The sequence below is a fragment of the Barbus barbus genome (genome assembly GCF_936440315.1).
Source record: "Barbus barbus genome assembly, chromosome: 38".
NCBI classification, from domain to species: Eukaryota; Metazoa; Chordata; class Actinopteri; order Cypriniformes; family Cyprinidae; genus Barbus; species Barbus barbus.
In genome coordinates, this window is record NC_136716.1 from 18,893,372 (window position 1) to 18,910,885 (window position 17,514).

General features: G+C 35.7%; 2 protein-coding genes across 3 annotated transcripts; one reads left to right on the top strand and one right to left on the bottom strand.

Annotated features, from left to right (window-relative positions):
* Positions 1 to 8: 8 nt before the first annotated feature.
* zdhhc6 (zDHHC palmitoyltransferase 6) lies at positions 9 to 8,836 on the top strand. Of its 2 annotated transcripts, none has more exons than XM_079398083.1 (11): positions 9 to 939; positions 1,004 to 1,783; positions 2,391 to 2,482; positions 3,009 to 3,168; positions 3,393 to 3,554; positions 3,682 to 3,735; positions 5,090 to 5,257; positions 5,370 to 5,411; positions 5,496 to 5,641; positions 7,874 to 7,920; positions 8,009 to 8,836. In XM_079398083.1, the coding sequence occupies exons 2-11, from the start codon at positions 1,517 to 1,519 to the stop codon at positions 8,107 to 8,109; spliced, it is 1,239 nt and encodes a 412-aa protein (XP_079254209.1). In that variant the 5' UTR covers positions 9 to 939; positions 1,004 to 1,516; the 3' UTR covers positions 8,110 to 8,836. The 2 variants fall into 2 exon arrangements, with proteins under 2 accessions (XP_079254209.1, XP_079254208.1); XM_079398082.1 differs by having other exon boundaries at positions 9 to 229; positions 1,258 to 1,783.
* acsl5 (acyl-CoA synthetase long chain family member 5) lies at positions 8,649 to 16,406 on the bottom strand (the record flags this gene model as incomplete). The annotated part of the gene is made up of 20 exons (XM_079398081.1): positions 8,649 to 9,195; positions 9,578 to 9,649; positions 9,803 to 9,904; positions 10,010 to 10,153; positions 10,714 to 10,830; positions 10,907 to 10,995; positions 11,081 to 11,153; positions 11,362 to 11,457; positions 11,550 to 11,684; positions 12,506 to 12,640; positions 12,802 to 12,879; positions 12,973 to 13,046; positions 13,202 to 13,253; positions 13,350 to 13,382; positions 13,502 to 13,680; positions 14,800 to 14,899; positions 15,180 to 15,281; positions 15,371 to 15,435; positions 15,590 to 15,698; positions 16,251 to 16,406. The coding sequence occupies 20 exons, from the start codon at positions 16,404 to 16,406 to the stop codon at positions 9,061 to 9,063; spliced, it is 2,046 nt and encodes a 681-aa protein (XP_079254207.1). The 3' UTR covers positions 8,649 to 9,060.
* Between the last annotated feature and the right edge of the window lie 1,108 nt (positions 16,407 to 17,514).

Here is a 17,514-nt window from a genome sequence, read left to right on the forward strand (position 1 = left end):
ATGGTGTCACGGGAATTTGTTCACGAGCTCTTCCTGTAAATGGTTCCGCTGTGGTGTGATTCGCGCGTGTATGTGGATCGTCTTTCTCGTCGAATTATGTTTTAGTTATTTAAAAAAAAAAAGATTTCGCTTCTGATAGTATTACGGGCGTTAATAGCAAGGTCATTGATTCATATTAAGCGTGACTTTCAGTTTTTCTTGGACTCTGATCGCACAAGGAAAAGTCGAGGTAACGTTAGGTGTTAACGATTAATATTTCATTTTCAAAACAATCTCTTCATTAATCAAAGCTATATATGTTACTGCCGTCATAATGAAAGATACAAAACTTCATAAATGTCTCTATTAGTAACCTCGACCTTTTTTTTTTGTCATTGATAATAAGGTGTTATGGATTGGTCATTATAAAGATAAAGCTAATTTCTACAGTTAGCCTCTATTTTCTTCTGTATTTTAATGTACTATATATGTATAATTACACTTACTGGACTCTAAAATCAGATTGCATTTAAATGGGATGTTGAGTAATAGAGAACCGGTCAGTTCATGCAGACTGACAACAACTTGATAGAGTTTCTTCTGGTGCTGGACATGTTAAAAGTCTTCTTCTTTTATTTGTTTAACCACAAGCCAAAGCTAATAAGAATCAGATCAAGTGCGTTTAACCTAAGTGATGTAATACAGGAGTACAGAAACAAAGCTTTGGGTGTGCCATGAGAACACAAGAAATGCAGCCACTGAAGCACAATAATTGACAATGTCATATTTTAATTTGTTCACATGCCATATGAATAAAAGAATGGAGTGAGAGTGACAAGTATGGAAGTGATAAAATAATGAATAGATAGATAGATAGATAGATAGATAGATATTAATTAGTCAAATAAGATCAATCTATATATGCATATTTATCTGTCCAATTCTATATATGATCTGTCTGTCTGTCTGACGATAGATAGATAGATAGATAGATAGATAGATAGATAGATAGATAGATAGATAGATAGATAGATAGATGGATAGATATTGTTAAATAAGATTCATCTATATATATGCAGATAGATAGATATCAATCTATCTATACAGATACCATATTAATTTATAAAGTTATACAGAAATAAATTGTGGAACAATAGTTAACTGTGGTATTTTGACTTAAGTTATAGTTACCCTGTTAACATTTTGTGAGAGGCGAGTCATTTAGATTCTGTCTTTCTCTTCCATGTTCCTTGTTTTCTCCAACTTTGTTCTCTTTAGATGGAAGGCTTGGCTTTAGCTCGAGGATAGTGTGATCAGAGGATTAGTACGGAAGGATGCCACACGCTGACAGAGTCTGGAACTCTAGGAAACGGCTGGCCCCTGTGACTGGTGACGTAGCCGATCGCTGGTTGTTTCGGAGAAGACAGAAAAGATGCCCTTTGACCTCTTTATGTCACTGCAGTAAACACAGACAACACACCTGACTATTTGACCTGTTACATTGAGGACCTTAAAGACGCTGAAATCCACCGAAACAATGAATATTCTTTCTGCTATAATCGTGTTTGAGAACCTCCATGAGGTCAAGAGGCTGTTCCACTGGGGTCCGATCATCGCTCTGACGGTCATCGGCATGTGCTCTTCCATGGCCATACTGGACTCCATAATCTGGTACTGGCCACTGGACACCACAGGAGGCAGCATCAACTTCATCATGCTCATTAACTGGACCGTCCTCATTCTTTACAACTACTTTAATGCCATGTTTGTAGGCCCTGGTTACATTCCTCTGGAGTGGAAACCGGTAAGTCTGTTTTGGGCTGTTTTCAGAATATTACAGTTTTTGAAAGAAAAGTCTTATGCTCAACCAGGCTGCATTTATTTGATCAAAAAATACAGTAATATTGTATATTATTGCAATTTAAAATAACTGTTTCTATAAAATATATAAATAAATTTAAATAATATATATTTTTAACTATTTTATTCCTGTTATAGCAAAGCTGATTTATCAGCTGCCTTTACTCCAATCTTCTGGTTCACACGATTCTAAGAAAATAATTCTAATATGCTGATTTGGTGGTCAAGAAACATTTCCTAATATTATAACAGTTATGCTGCTTAATATTTTTGTGGAAAATGTGATGCATTTTTTAGGATTTATTTGAAATAGAACTATTTTGTAACATTATAAAAGTCTTTACTGCCACTTTTAATCAATTTAATGCATCCTTGCTGAATGAAAATATTCATTTCTTTCTAACAAAATCTTATTGACCCCAAACTTTTAACAGTATAGTATAAAAAGATTTTAAAGCATGTGTATGTTGTATGATATTGTCTGTTTTCTGAAGGTGTCTGCATTCAGCATGTCTAATATGACTTATGTTGTTGTCTGTGTTTTCTAACAGGAGAATCAACAAGATATAATGTACTTACAGTTCTGTAGCTTGTGCCAAGGCTATAAAGCTCCAAGGTCACATCACTGTCGCAAATGTAACAGGTAGATTTGTCTCAAAAACAGACTGGTTTCTATTAATATGGATGCATTTTAAAGCTGAAGTGTGTCAGTAAAGAAAAATATTTTCCTATCCTATTTGAATATGCTAAGACAATTATAAGTCATTTGTAAGTTCGTTTTCTTAAAAATGCCATCTCAATCAGCCCAACATGAGAACATTGGATCAAACAGTGGTGTTAGTTCGGGATGGGACTATTAGTTTGTCTACAATGACAGATAGGTGGCATATTTTAGAAACCTTTCTGAAAACAAATTATTATTGTTAATCTTCATTTTTATGACAGGTGCATAAATGACAGACTTCAGCTTTAAAGGGATAGCCTATCCAAAAATGAAAATTTTGTTCTTTTTTTTTTTTTTAATCCTTACAATGAAAGTCCCCAACATTCTCAAAAATAGTTATACAGGTTTGAAACAACATGAATAAATGATTACTTTTTATTTGAATTAAATCCCATTAAGGATTCATTCATTATTATGTGCTAATAATAATGGTTTCTTCCCTCAGGTGTGTGATGAAGATGGATCATCATTGTCCCTGGATCAACAACTGCTGTGGTCACTTGAATCATGCGTACTTCACCAGCTTCCTGGTGCTTGCTCCACTGGGTTGCATGCATGCTGCGCTAATATTTATCATGACCATGTACACTCAGCTTTATGATCGGGTAAGTGTTTTCTCACATTGTCTCACATATTAATTCTAATAGCAAGCAACAGCTGTAGCATTGACACATAATGTACATGTAATGTAAAATATTACCTCAGTGTGCTTAGGAATGGCTAGGCTAAGTTAAGATGAGCTTTAATTGAAATGTTCATAGATTTTTTTTGGACTAATGCCGGCCGGGGCTGACTTTCTTACTCATGGTTGTTGTGATGATGATTTTAGATCTCATTTGGTTGGAGCTCTGTGAAGATTGACATGAGCGCTGCTCGGCACATCCACCATCCCATCATGCCTTTCAGCATTGCAGCATTTGCAGCCACTCTCTTTGCACTGGGACTGGCACTGGGTACCACCATTGCTGTTGGGATGTTGTTTTTTATTCAAGTAGGACATGATTTCTCTCGCTTCCTTATTTTCTTTCATAGCAAATTAAATAAGGTCTGTTTAATCCATAGTTTGCTGTTTCCCATATTTCCTACAGTGAATTATGATCAGAAATCTTTTGTTTTAGATGAAGGTGATTCTTCGAAACAAAACCTCAATAGAAGCATGGATTGAGGAGAAAGTAAGCTTGTTTCCAGTATACTTATCTTCTAAATGAGGTGACCTGATCCAATATCCTTTCCCTAAGCCAATACTCTGCAACACTCTCTCAGGAGTAGCCCTTTAAAGACTTCTCTGAACTATGAGCGCTTAGTATCTTCAAAATACACACACATTGAGGTGTTGAATGTCTTTTTAATTGACTAGTGCTTCAAGTTCAAGAATCTAGACAGCTGGAAATCAATATACACTACTGTTGAAAAGTTTGGGGTTGATCAGATTTTTAAAAATGATTTTGAAAGAAGTCTTTATTCTCACCAAGACTGTATTTATTTGATCACAACTGCAGTAAAACCAGTGATATATAATTACAGTTTTATTTATTATTTATTTTTTTAATCTCTTAATCTTATCAACATTGGAAACAATTTTTCTGCTTAATATTTTGTGGAAATTATAATACTTTTTCAATTCTCTGATGAATAAAAAAAGTACAAAAAAAAAAATGAAATTATTTGAAATTGTTTAACATTTTAAGTATTCTCACTTCTGATCAGTTTAATGCATCACTACTAAATAAAAGTAGTAATTTAAAAAAAAAAAAAATAACTACTGAACCATTCAGAATTTATGTTTACGTAATTGTGAAATGTAACTGAAATGGAATGTAACTGAAAATATTTGTCCTTAAATTATCCTGCAATGCAACATTGATTTAAAAAATAATATTAAATGTAATCTTTCAATTGTGAGATATTAAAATTCATAGGGTGTTAAGCGCTATATAAATCTCTCATTCATTCATACATTCAAGGTAATAATAATTGCAAAATTCAGTTTTGAATAGTTTGGGGAAGTCGTGGCCTAATGGTTAGAGAGTCGGATTTGTAATCCAAAGGTTGCGGGTTCGAGTCCCCGGCCGGCAGGAATTGTAGGTGGGGGAAGTGAATGTCCAGCGCTCTCTCCACCCTCAATACCATGACTGAGGTGCCCTTGAGCAAGGCACCGAACCCCCAACTGCTCCCCGGGCGCTGCAGCATAAAATGGCTGCCCACTGCTCCGGGTGTGTGTTCACGGTGTGTGTGTGTTCACTGCTGTGTGTGTGCACGTTGGATGGGTTAAATGCAGAGCACGAATTCCGAGTATGGGTCACCATACTTGGCTGAATGTCACTTCACTTCACTAAAATAGTTCATTATAGCTAAACAAAATATTGCATGTTGACTCTCCAAATGCACACGTACAGTATAAATCTGTTTTATTTGGTCTTCGTGGCTAGATGAGACCTTATGGAAGTATAGGACAAAAGACCACCTCTGAATTCAGTAAGTCATGTGGGTTTTATTACATTAAAGCAAGAATCTCTGTGTTCCCAGGCCAAAGACAGAATCCAGTACTACCAAACAGGTGAAGACTTCATCTTCCCCTATGACTTGGGCAGCAGATGGGAGAACTTCAAGCAGGTTTTCACCTGGTCCGGCACCCCCTTAGGAGATGGAATCGAATGGCCTGTGCACGAGAAGTGTAACCAGTATACTCTAACCGTGTGTACTCAAAATAACAAATATTACTGATCATCCTTTAGATATTATATTACAGTCTAATACAGCTCTATAGCTCAGTTTGTAATTATATTTTTGTTTCCTCTTTATTCAGATTGAGCAGCTGAAGCAAAAACATGATAAACGTCAGAGGAGTGTTAGTATTGCTGGAATAACTTTTAAACACTAGAGGGCAGCATTTACTAAAGGACTGACACAATGGTGACTGTCTGCTTCACAGGTGGAGTACAGAGTGGTGGAGGACTACAATGGTGCTTGTTGCCCATTGGGAAAGGGACTGAACACTTTCTTTAGGACACCTTGTACAGAGGAACCCAGGATCATTCTCATAAAGGGGGAGACCATCTTTGCTACAAGAGGAACAAAGTGAGCCATTGGTTTTAGTTACTTTAATGGTTCATAGCTTCCAATGGGGACTGTTTAAATATATATATATTTTGCATGTTTGTCACACTTTAATGTTTCAGATCATCAAAAAATTTAAATATTAATCAAAGATAACACAAGTAAACACAACATGCAGTTAAAGCATAACTGGTTTATCACACCTGAGTTCAGTTTCTCTAGCCACACCCAGGCCTGATTACTGCCACACCTGTTCGCAATCAAGAAATCACTTAAATAGGACCTGCCTGACAAAGTGAAGTAGACCAAAAGATCCTCAAAAGCTACACATCATGTTGAGATCCAAAGAAATTCAGGAACAAATGAGAAAGAAAGTAATTGAGATCTATCAGTCTGGAAAAGGTTATAAAGCCATTTCTAAAGCTTTGGGACTCCAGCGAACCACAGTGAGAGCCATTATCCACAAATGACGAAAACATGGAACGGTGGTGAACCTTCCCAGGAGTGGCCGGCCGACCAAAATTACCCCAAGAGCACAGCGACGACTCATCCAAGAGGTCACAAAAGACCCCACAACAACATCTAAAGAACTGCAGGCCTCACTTGCCTCAGTTAAGGTCAGTGTTCATGACTCCATCATAAGAAAGAGACTGGGCAAAAATGGCCTGCATGGCAGAGTTCCAAGACGAAAACCGCTGCTGAGCAAAAAGAACATAAAGGCTCGTCTCAGTTTTGCCAGAAAACATCTTGATGAGCCTCAAGACTTTTGGGAAAATACTCTGTGGACTGACGAGACAAAAGTTGAACTTTTTGGAAGGTGTGTGTCCCATTACATCTGGCGTAAAAGTAACACAACATTTCAGAAAAAGAACATCATACCAACAGTAAAATATGGTGGTGGTAGTGTGATTGTCTGGGGCTGTTTTGCTGCTTCAGGACCTGGAAGACTTGCTGTGATAAATGGAACCATGAATTCAGCTGTCTACCAAAAAATCCTGAAGGACAATGTCCGGCCATCTGTTCGTGACCTCAAGCTGAAGCGAACTTGGGTTCTGCAGCAGGACAATGATCCAAAACACACCAGCAAATCCACCTCTGAATGGCTGAAGAAAAACAAAATGAAGACTTTGGAGTGGCCTAGTCAAAGTCCTGACCTGAATCCTATTGAGATGCTGTGGCATGACCTTAAAAAGGCGGTTCATGCTCGAAACCCTCCAATGTGGCTGAATTACAACAATTCTGCCAAGATGAGTGGGCCAAAATTCCTCCACAGCACTGTAACAGACTCATTGCAAGTTATCGCAAACGCTTGATTGCAGTTGTTGCTGCTAAGGGTGGCCCAACCAGTTATTAGGTTTAGGGGGCAAGCACTTTTTCACACAGGGCCATGTGGGTTTGGATTTTGTTTTCCCTTCATAATGAAAAACTTCATTCAAAAACTGCATGTTGTGTTTACTTGTGTCATCTTTGATTAATATTTAAATTTGTTTGATGATCTGAAACATTAAAGTGTGACAAACATGCAAAAAAAAAAAAAAAAAAAATCAGGAAGGGGGCCAACACTTTTTCACACCACTGTGTATGTATGTATGTATATATATATATATATATATATAAACTTTAATTTTCCCACGTCATTAGACCAGCATGTTTTACCATATTTTAGGGAGTTTATAATGCCATGTTATAATATAATAATGTTTGGGGTCATTAAGACTTATTTGAATTATTTGATTCAGCAAGAATGCATTAAATTGATCAATTTACAGAAAAGACTTTTATAATGTTACAAAAAAATCTACTTCAAATAATTGCTGCTCTTTTGAATTTTCTATTCATCAGAGAATCCTGTTTTCATCAAAATATTAATCAGCTCAACTGTTTTCAACTTTGATAATAAATATTTCTTGTGAACCAAATTAGCATATTAGAATGATTTCCAAAGGATCGTGTGATGTTGAAAACTTTGCCATTACAGGAATAAATTAAACAAATTATATTTTACAATACATTAAAATAGAATATAGTATTTTAAATTGTGATAACATTTCATAATTTTACTGTTTACTCTATTTTTGATCAAACAAATGCAGCCTTGGTGAGGATAAAACATTTTTTAAAAATGTACCAAACCCATACGTTTGAACAGTAATGTAAAATTGTTAGGTTTTTGGAGATTTTTATTTTTTTTACACTTTCTAGAGTAACTTTTTTTTATATTCTTTTTTCAAATATGTTCTTGTTAATCAACAGATGGTGGATGTATGGAGACAAAGTTTTGAATGAGGAACAGGCAAAAGGTAAAGTTTTCAACATATTATATGATCAAATTCAGCAATTAACAGTGTTTCGTAATTTTGATGTTTAAAATTATATCTCTCCCCAAAGCTGGAGTTCGAATTAGAGGATGGTTTCCACGCAGATGTGTTGAGAAGTGTCACTATGACTCGGCGAATAATTCAACAAGTGAAGAAAAGAAAGAACAATGATACAGAATTATATATTTCACAGCTCGCTTTGAACAGAGGACCTAATATTAGGGCCTGGACCCAGCTGAGATGCAAATTTCTTTCTGATCCTTTTGTAAAACTGTTCAATGGCACCAGCGCTAAGTGTTGTGGTAAACTGAAACTGACTGACACCCCAAAGTTATTCACTTGCGTAACTTAATAACATTTCATTTCCAAAGAACAGCTGCCAGAGAAACTGGCAAATGAGAAAGAAATAGGGGTTTTATTAAAATGGGATTGGGGCATATGGCAGTATATTCTCTAAAGGGGGTTATTAAGATGTTTACTTGAAACTTATTTCTTCTTCTTGCCTTTCTCGCTTGCTCTCTCTCGTTCGTCGATGGCCACACTGATTATGCAAAGCCTTTTTTCCAATTGTATTAAGGTCTTTGTCATGCAAATTGTTTGAATTGTTTATATAATGGAAATAACTATTTTATTTTATTTTTAATGGCTTTTTTGTAAAACTGATGTCAACCTCGCTGAAGTTTTCAGATACAAATAAACAACCGTGATATGTAATTTCGTAATTTTATTTTCTTCGTATTTTTAATGGAAAGCAACTACAAAATTAGTTTATACTCCACAAAGCACCGATATGTAAATACAATTGTTTATTTAATTGATGTATTGACATGTTAATGTTTTCACATTTTCTCCCTTGGAAAAAAAAAATAAATGAACATTCTTTGGTATTACATTTTTTAAGGATGTTCGTACATTTGTTTTATATTAACATATCCAGACAAATATATGTCTTCTTGACTGACAATGACAGTCTCTTGGGCACAGATTAATACATGCAGTTAAAATTGATACAGTGCTTATAAAATATTTAACCTTTGCGCAAATATAGAAAAACATCACAACACAAACAGCACTCATAAATACATGGTCACACCTCAGAATATCCTCAGATTTATTAATGCACTACATGTTAGCATAAAGACTCTCAATCTGAAGTTTAAAGAATTTTGTGAGATCTGCCCGTTTGGCTTTCAGTGTTGGAGTGAGGAGACCGTTTTCTATAGTGAACATGTTGGGATGCAGGTACAGGTCTTTTACCTTGAAAAGAGAACATGACTATATTAGACGTTCAATTAAGAGAAGAAAACCACAATAAATCAAAATGACATCAAAAACTTGTTTAAAATAGTTTTGAACTGTTTTCACTTGTAAACGGTGCTTGATCTGTGCATATATCTTCAGACGAGATGTCTCATTAAAAATAAAAAATGTCTTGATGGATTACAAAACCTCAGCATTTTGCTTCGCAAGACATTTATTGATCAAATGGAGTTGCGTTGTGGATTATTGTGATGTTTTTGGAATCTTTCTGACTACATTAGATCAGATCTGCTTTCAGCAAATTTTCTTTTTTGGGAGAACTATTTCTTCGACAATAAAATATGCTAATAACAGCCTTACGGATCTTAAAAGTGCTTACTTGTTCAAAGGACTTCAGCCCTGCTTCACGCCCCAGCTTGTTGAGGTCAGAGATGATTGCTTTCTTTATTTCCTACAAAATAATGAAGATTATTAGCAAAACGTAATATGTAACTGTTTTGTAAATGTCACGCAAGTGAACTAGCAGAAATCCTTTAGACTGAATTTTTGCATGTAGGGCTATGTATTTTCGAAGGTAAAGTATAGGTAAATACACACAGCATACCTGATTTTTACAAAGCTCCTCTAGTGAACCTTTCACTCCCAGTTTTTCTGCAAATCCCGGCAATACTTCAGGATCTGGCACCACTATGGCCACCAAAGATGACTGGACGCATTCAGTTGAAATATTAGGATACATAATAAACTTAAAAATATAAAACCAGCTTTTTTTGAATCATCAGAAATAGCAAGAAATGCATATTAATTTCACCTGTAAACTGTCACCATGCACAAACACTTGGGCGACTGGAGCGCTCCGAATGTAAACATTTTCAATCTTTTCTGGTGCAATGTATTCTCCTTGAGCCAGTTTGAAGATGTTTTTCTTCCTGTCGATGATCTTCAACACTCCACTCTGGTAAATTGAACACAAAACATAACTTCCATAAACATAATTGTAATCTTTACTTTGTATTTCTTACAAAAACACTATCATGTTAATCTGAAGTCAAGATTTTGTCTTGATTTTTTTTATGTTTTTCAAAGAAGTCTGTTATGCTTATTAAGGCTGCATTTATTTTGATTAAAAAAATATTGTAATGTGAAATATTATCATAATTTCAACTGCTTTCTATTTGTATATATTTTAAAATGTTGTTTATTCATGTGATGGCAACGCTGAATTTTCAGCATCATTACTCCAGTCTTCAGTGTTACATGATCCTTCAGAAATCATTTTGATTTGGTGAGATGAAAACAGTTGCGGTGCTTAAAGGGGTGGTTGACAGTTTTTTTGTTGTTGTTTTTACGCCAAAATAGTAAGCCTTTACCTCAAAGATCATGCACATATTGTATTCAGCTTCAGTTTTGTGATTTTGAGTCCTTGGCTGCCTGCTAATATCACAACACAATAGGCCTATACATTCCTTCCTTCTAAGGTGCGTTATTAAAAAAAGAGAAACCAAGGGATCTCACAGGCAGCCATTTGCCGATATCGCCTGTGTGCAGCCATCCATCTTTGTCTAAAGCCTCAGCTGTCTTTTCTGGGTCATTGAGATATCCACGAAACACATTCTTCCCTTTGACCCAAACCTAAAACGAAACACCAAAGCCATAAGAGGGTTCAATGATATTATAGTATATGGTTTGTAAAATGATGTTCCATTACCTCTCCTTCATCATTGGATGCAAAGTAATTCATTTCCTCTACATCAACAAGTTTAACAATATTGCATGGAATAGGAGCTCCAACATGACCTGAAATCAACAGTACACAAAATAAGTCAGTGCTAAGTGTTGCTTCACACAGAAAAAAACATGATTTTCAGTTACAGAAACCCACCAGTTTGCCAGTCTCCCGGTATGGTGAAAGAGCAAGCCGCAGTGCACTCTGTCTGGCCGTAAGCCTCGAATATCTGGAAGCAGGCCAGTGATAAAGAGGTCAGCACTGGGTCAATGTGACACCAGATCAATACACATATGTACATATACACCCTGTTTGACAGTGGCCGTGTTTATTAAGTACACAATAAAGCAATACTGCATCACATTGTATTTTATAAGCCAAAACAGGAGCCATATAGTTCATCGATTTGTGGTGTTATTATACTCTTCCTTTCATACCTGGCAACCGAGGCTTGCCCGGAGAAAAGTGAGCACAGTTGGAGAAATGGGAGCGGCCCCCGTCACCATCACCCTCACACGGCCCCCCAGGGACTCCTGCAGAAGACAATTGAAAACTTTCAGAACCATTCCTCACAGGAGCACCACTCTTCCCCAATAAATGCAAAAATCTGGTCTGTTGAGGATACCTGCACTTTGTGAAAGATGAGTTTGTCCCATATACTGTCATTCCTGATAACGCCCTGCTTGACCTCTGCACTTTTCTTCTCAATGGCAAAGTTCAGAAGCCATTTCTTAAATGGAGTCTGGGCCCCACTCTGGACCTGGAAGACAGCAGAAAGTGAACAATGAGCATTTCATTGGTGCTCTGTATGTAAATGTACTAACAAATGTACTGTATATAAGTCTTAAGTGAACTCTTAAACTTTGGCGGGTAACTCATTCCACATGTTTGTACTATGTATGTGAATCAAACCTCTTTAATATAAGTCTGAGTTTTGACACTGTGACAAACGACAAGTTACAAAACATTTTGTTGATTGGCTGGTTTGTATTACTACTTAATAACTGTAGTAACTTACATTTTAGACACAATATTCCCAATTACTATTTCTGCTCCGTCAACCAAAATAGTCAGAACAATTTAAAAAAGGCACAACAGAATCAACCGTTGAGCATCAGAGCAACACACCATAGTAGTGTCTCATCCTGCAATAAATCATCATTTTTGAACGAATCGGGTGAATGAATAATTCAATGACTCACTCATAAAGAAAACTGCTAGTTTCATTCCTGATGAACTAATAGGTTTAATTAATATAAGTTACATTCATTACACATACAGTATATGTTAAGTTATTAATATGATAATTAGTTACTTGAGAGTCACTTGTCGCCATCTACTGGTGTAATGTAAACTGCAAAAAGCGTCACTAAAAATCCACTAATGCTACAAAAGCCTAACAGACTGCAGATTCCGCATTCAGTCTGGACAGAAAATTGCTTGTCGTATATAAAAAAATTTAATCATGTCTAAAACCTTACCTTAATCATTGTACACGTACACACACTATTTAGTGAATGAATGGAGGCCCATCTATAAAAACATTAGGCTCCAACAGTGACTGTGTGTGTAGTTACATACCTTGTCGTAAACGCGATTCAGAAGACGTGGAACCACTGGGAATACAGTAGGCTTCAGGGCTTTCATGTCATCTGGTAGAAGTCTGATATCACCTTGGAAAAACCCGACTCTTCCCCCTACACTGTACAGCACTGTCTGATACACATAAATACGTACAAGCAAGCATAACTTCAGTGTTCTTCTGTATAAATGTGATTTATAAAAGATTCTAGTACATGAAACTGAAAATTTGAAAGACCTTCAGCAATGTTTCATCAAAGATGATGGTGAGCACCAAAGATGAAAGAGCGGCTTACCTGTACAACTCTTTCAAACATGTGCGCCAGCGGCAAAAATGAGATGGACGCGTCAGATGGAACGGGCACAAAGACGCTCTGAAGAAACATGGGTTTGGCATCCAACATTAAAAATATACACTCCCATAGAGACTTTGTAAAAAATCATGTAGCCATCACACTGACATGTACCTCAAAAGTCTTAACCACGCCGGCTGCATCCGAAACCACATTTTCATGGGTCAGCATGGCTCCCTTTGGATCCCCTGAAGCAGAGAATACCAAATTAAAGCTCACACACACATAGAACACACCACAATATTCACTAGAGCTGGAGCAGCATTGTCTTCACAGATATAAATGTAGTCTACGGTGTTTTTGCAGTCTTGAAGCAGAATAGATTAGATTACATCACACTTACCTGTGGTTCCACTGGTAAAGCAAATAATACTAAGGTCTTCTGGTTTTGGTGGCTGGAAAAAAAAATCAAAGCACATTAAGTTTGTCAAATATATTGATGAATACTATTTGCAAAAAATAATGAAATTGATAATTAACCCATTACTCACAACAGGCCTTTGATGGTTGTTCTTTCCCAAGGCCTAAAAAAAAAAAACACAAATGTTTTTTTTAAATATAACCTTGAAAGATATCAGAGCCTGTAATATTTTGTATTATTGTCTTATTATTTATTACTGATCAGATAGTGCTGTCAGTGTACCTCTACATCTTTCAGGGACAGGATGTCCACACCACTCTTAGAGCCTCTATCAATCAATGCAGAATCATAGGAGTCCATGAGAATGATGGTTTTCAAGACAGGTGTGAAGTTTTTCTCACAGTTAGCCAGCAGCGTTTCTGCCTTATCCTGCTTATCACATATCACTGTGGATATCTTTGCTGCGGAGATAAATATAATAGGCTACTTAAAAAGTTCTAATCAGATATACCACAAAATTACTGTGGTATTAAATACCAAAAAAAAAAAAAAAAAAAACTTAAATTAAATATGTTAAATTGGGAAGTTATAGGGTAAGTTTTGGGTCAGTAAGGTAAGATATTTAAAAAAAAAAAAAATTATACTTTTATTCAGAAAAATCTGTGACAATAAAGACATTTATAATGTTACAAAATATTTTGAATTCAAGCATATTCTGTTCTTTTTCTATTTCTATTCATCAAATAATCCTGAAAAAAATGTAATAGCACTGTTTTCAACATTGATAAAAATAAGACATATTTCTTAAGCATCAAATCAGCATTAGAATGATTTCTGAAGGATCATGTGACACTGAGGACTGGAAATTCAGGCTGAAAAATTCAGCTTTGACATCACAGGAATAAATTACATTTTAAAAGATAGTAAAACAAAATCTTTATTATAAATTGTAATAATATTTCACAATGCTACTTCTTTTACTCTATTTTTCATTAAATAAATGCAGCCTTGGTGAGCATAAGTGACTTTCAAAAACATTGAAATATCATACGCACCCCAAACTTTTGAATGATAGTGTATATGTAGCAATAATATAGCAATATCATAATTAATGATTAAAATTAAAGATGTACAATTTGCAACCAGTGGCACAAAATGGATCTTTTCAAGCAGGTTTCCACAAAACTCCCCACTTCCATTAAACAGATAGTCCCGCCCTAAACTCATCTTATTGGCTGAGCCATAAGTTGACATTTTCACAAAACCAACAAAAGAATAGACTAGTTGTCTCTGCATATTAAACTGCAAAAGGAGACTTATTTTTTAACATAAAAATGACACACTTCACCTCTAATTATAATATCAGTCATTAGTTAGAGAAATAGAAAGAGTTATGTGATTATGCAAAGGCAAGCAACGCAGCTTGAACTCTGGAAGTATCAAGGTTACTGAGGTCACTAAAACAATAAAGGCATCATCTTCTGAAGGATTATAAATCAGCAGAGTTCAGCAGGTGTGATCACTAAAGCTGCTCTGACCAACACCTCTAATGAAGCAAGCAAGCAAGCAGGCTTAAGTACCTCTATTAATGATGAACACAAGAGCCTCAGGTCCCAAGGTGTCGTAAAGAGGCACTGCCACCATGGAATAGGTATAGCAGGCCAGTTCTCCTATAATCCACTGAAAAGAGGGAAGAGAGGTTAGTATATGTACAGTACACTGATCATCACTACTGAATTAGGCCACATATGTTTTTTGTTTTATTTAGTGCATAAATAGCACTAAATTTTATTATATTTGTGCTTAAAACAGGAAAATAAAAACATTTTCTAAATTGAGTAAGAAAAATTAACAAGCCTTATTGTTAAGCCATTTCTATCTCCTTTAAAGGATGTTTAAATATTTTTAATGGGAAAATAACACTGATGTATCAGTATTGATTTTTGACTTATTATGTCACCTCTGGCCGGTTCTGGGCGAAAATGCCAATAAACGATTCTTGCGATGGCTTCTGGCCACGATGGATAAGACCGGACCCCAAGAATTCAGCTCTGTCTGAAACCTGAGACAATCAGAGGCAAGCATTGAAACAAAGACCTCAGTTGTCCTCACTTTTGAGCTCAAAATTATGTTTGCTTTTGGTACAGATACCTGTTTGTATTTAAGCCATTGATAAGGTTGCCCCTTCTTTCTGTACCCCAAGCACGGCCCATTTCCTGCACAGTAAAGATTAAATATCTCACAGACTAATCACATGCAGCTGAGGTTAGATGTAAACTAACATACCTAGCATGAAAACAGGACTTAATTTGATTTCAAAAGAATGTCAATATTCAGTGTTGCTGTAATTTTGACCTCATGACCTCTCACCCGAAACACGTAGTCCTCTTTGAAAAACCTCATATAGAGTTGTGGCATCCTCATATAAGTACGACATCAAGTTGTGATCTTTCAAGAGTGTTGTTTTTCTAGCACCACCCTGTAAATAAAAACATTGCCAGTAATATTAAACCACTGAAGTGCTAAAAGACATCCAGAATACATTCATCTGATATTTTAAGGACTATTTGACATTGAAGGCTGCAGTAACAACTACTGAAAACTCAACTTTGCCATCACAGGAATAAATTACTTAAAAAAAATTCTGAAATAGAAAACTGTTATTTTAAATTGTAATAACATTGCACAATATCACTGTATATTTAAATATGTTTAAAATTATGCATATTCATATGAGGACAGCCATATCGATAGCCTTAAAATGTTTTTTATTTATTGGTTATATTTTATTTATGTTCAACCAAATCTATACTTTTGCTACTTACATGAACAGGTATTCATACTTTTTTTTTAGCTTTTCAGTGCACATTCCTTGTTAAAAAAACACAATGCTAATTCTTTAAGTACTTTTACATGGGCAGATTTATTCACAAAACTAGATAAAATCAAGACTAAATCAAGATGTTTTAAGACGGTTAATTTTTAACATAATAAATTACATTGCGTAGAGCTGACAAAAGATCACACTCACTGCTACGCCTACGGTCTGTCGGTTGAGGTCTGTGGGTGGCTGCAGTGGTTTTGGTCTGGTGTTGAGATGAACCAGAGCTACAGCTGCGAGGCTCAACAGAAACACCAGTCCTGAAGTGGACAGTGGGGTAAACAGGAACTCAAACAAGAATTCCATAATGCACAGGATCTGCTGAAGCTGCTGAAAAAAATTCAACAGTATTGAAAATAATCTAGAATAACATGGAGGGTTAGTTTCATTCATAACATAGTATTTGAATTTACTCCTGAATTTACAGGAAGTCCAAGGTCATTTTAATCACACAAGTGCTGTTTTGATCCTGCACTGAGTAGAAGGTATTGATGAAGACAAATATCAGTATGACCTTAAAGGTTAAGGTTAAGGTGAAGGTTAGAGTGCATAAGGTTGAAGAGCACAGTTACAGTCCAATTAGAAAATATATCTCACTTTTTTTTTTGGAAATGAAATTTTGGAAGTAAAATTTCCTCTTAACGTTCTCCAGTGATACAGTGTAATCCTTCAACACCTGTGGCTGTTCCTTCAGGATTTAACATGATCTCCAGTATTGCACACCTGGCTATTATAATGCTATTGGATTTGGTCCATGATCTGGCCACCCATGCATTTATGGAGGCCAAAGTCTAGCAAAGGTTATATAACACTTATCAGCCTCAAGAGCATCCACTACCCTCTCTAAAACGTAATACATTTTATGTATATATGTGAGCATAGCCCACAGACTCAAATCACTGATAATATATTAAGCATCATTTGATTTATTGATCAAAACATCCCATTGTTCAAAACATCAAAACAACTCAAGTCACAATGATAAGATAATTCTAATAAACATTCTCTGAGAAACCATGCTATTTAAGATAAGAGTTACAAATGCAATGTCCTCTGTGTACATAAGATCATACAGGAAGTTTTGTATGCAAAACATCCCTACTAGTCCTGTTTTTAATTTACAAAATTATCTGCATCATGCTGTTTTTGTTTTAAACATGCATAACAATAAATTCACATTTATATCAGCACACCAAAATCATCATTTAATTGCTTAGTGAAATGCCTAATGTTATATTTTTTATATGTATTGGCATATGGATATGAAATTTAACAAATAAAGATTTTTAGAAGCAAGTACCTACCTGGGTAACCTTCAAGAGTCCTGCGTGTCCGTCAGGTGATGGCTTAGGAAGAAAAAGTCCTGCGGGACTGTCCCTTGCACAGGTTTGCTAAAGCCACAAGAAGACTGAGA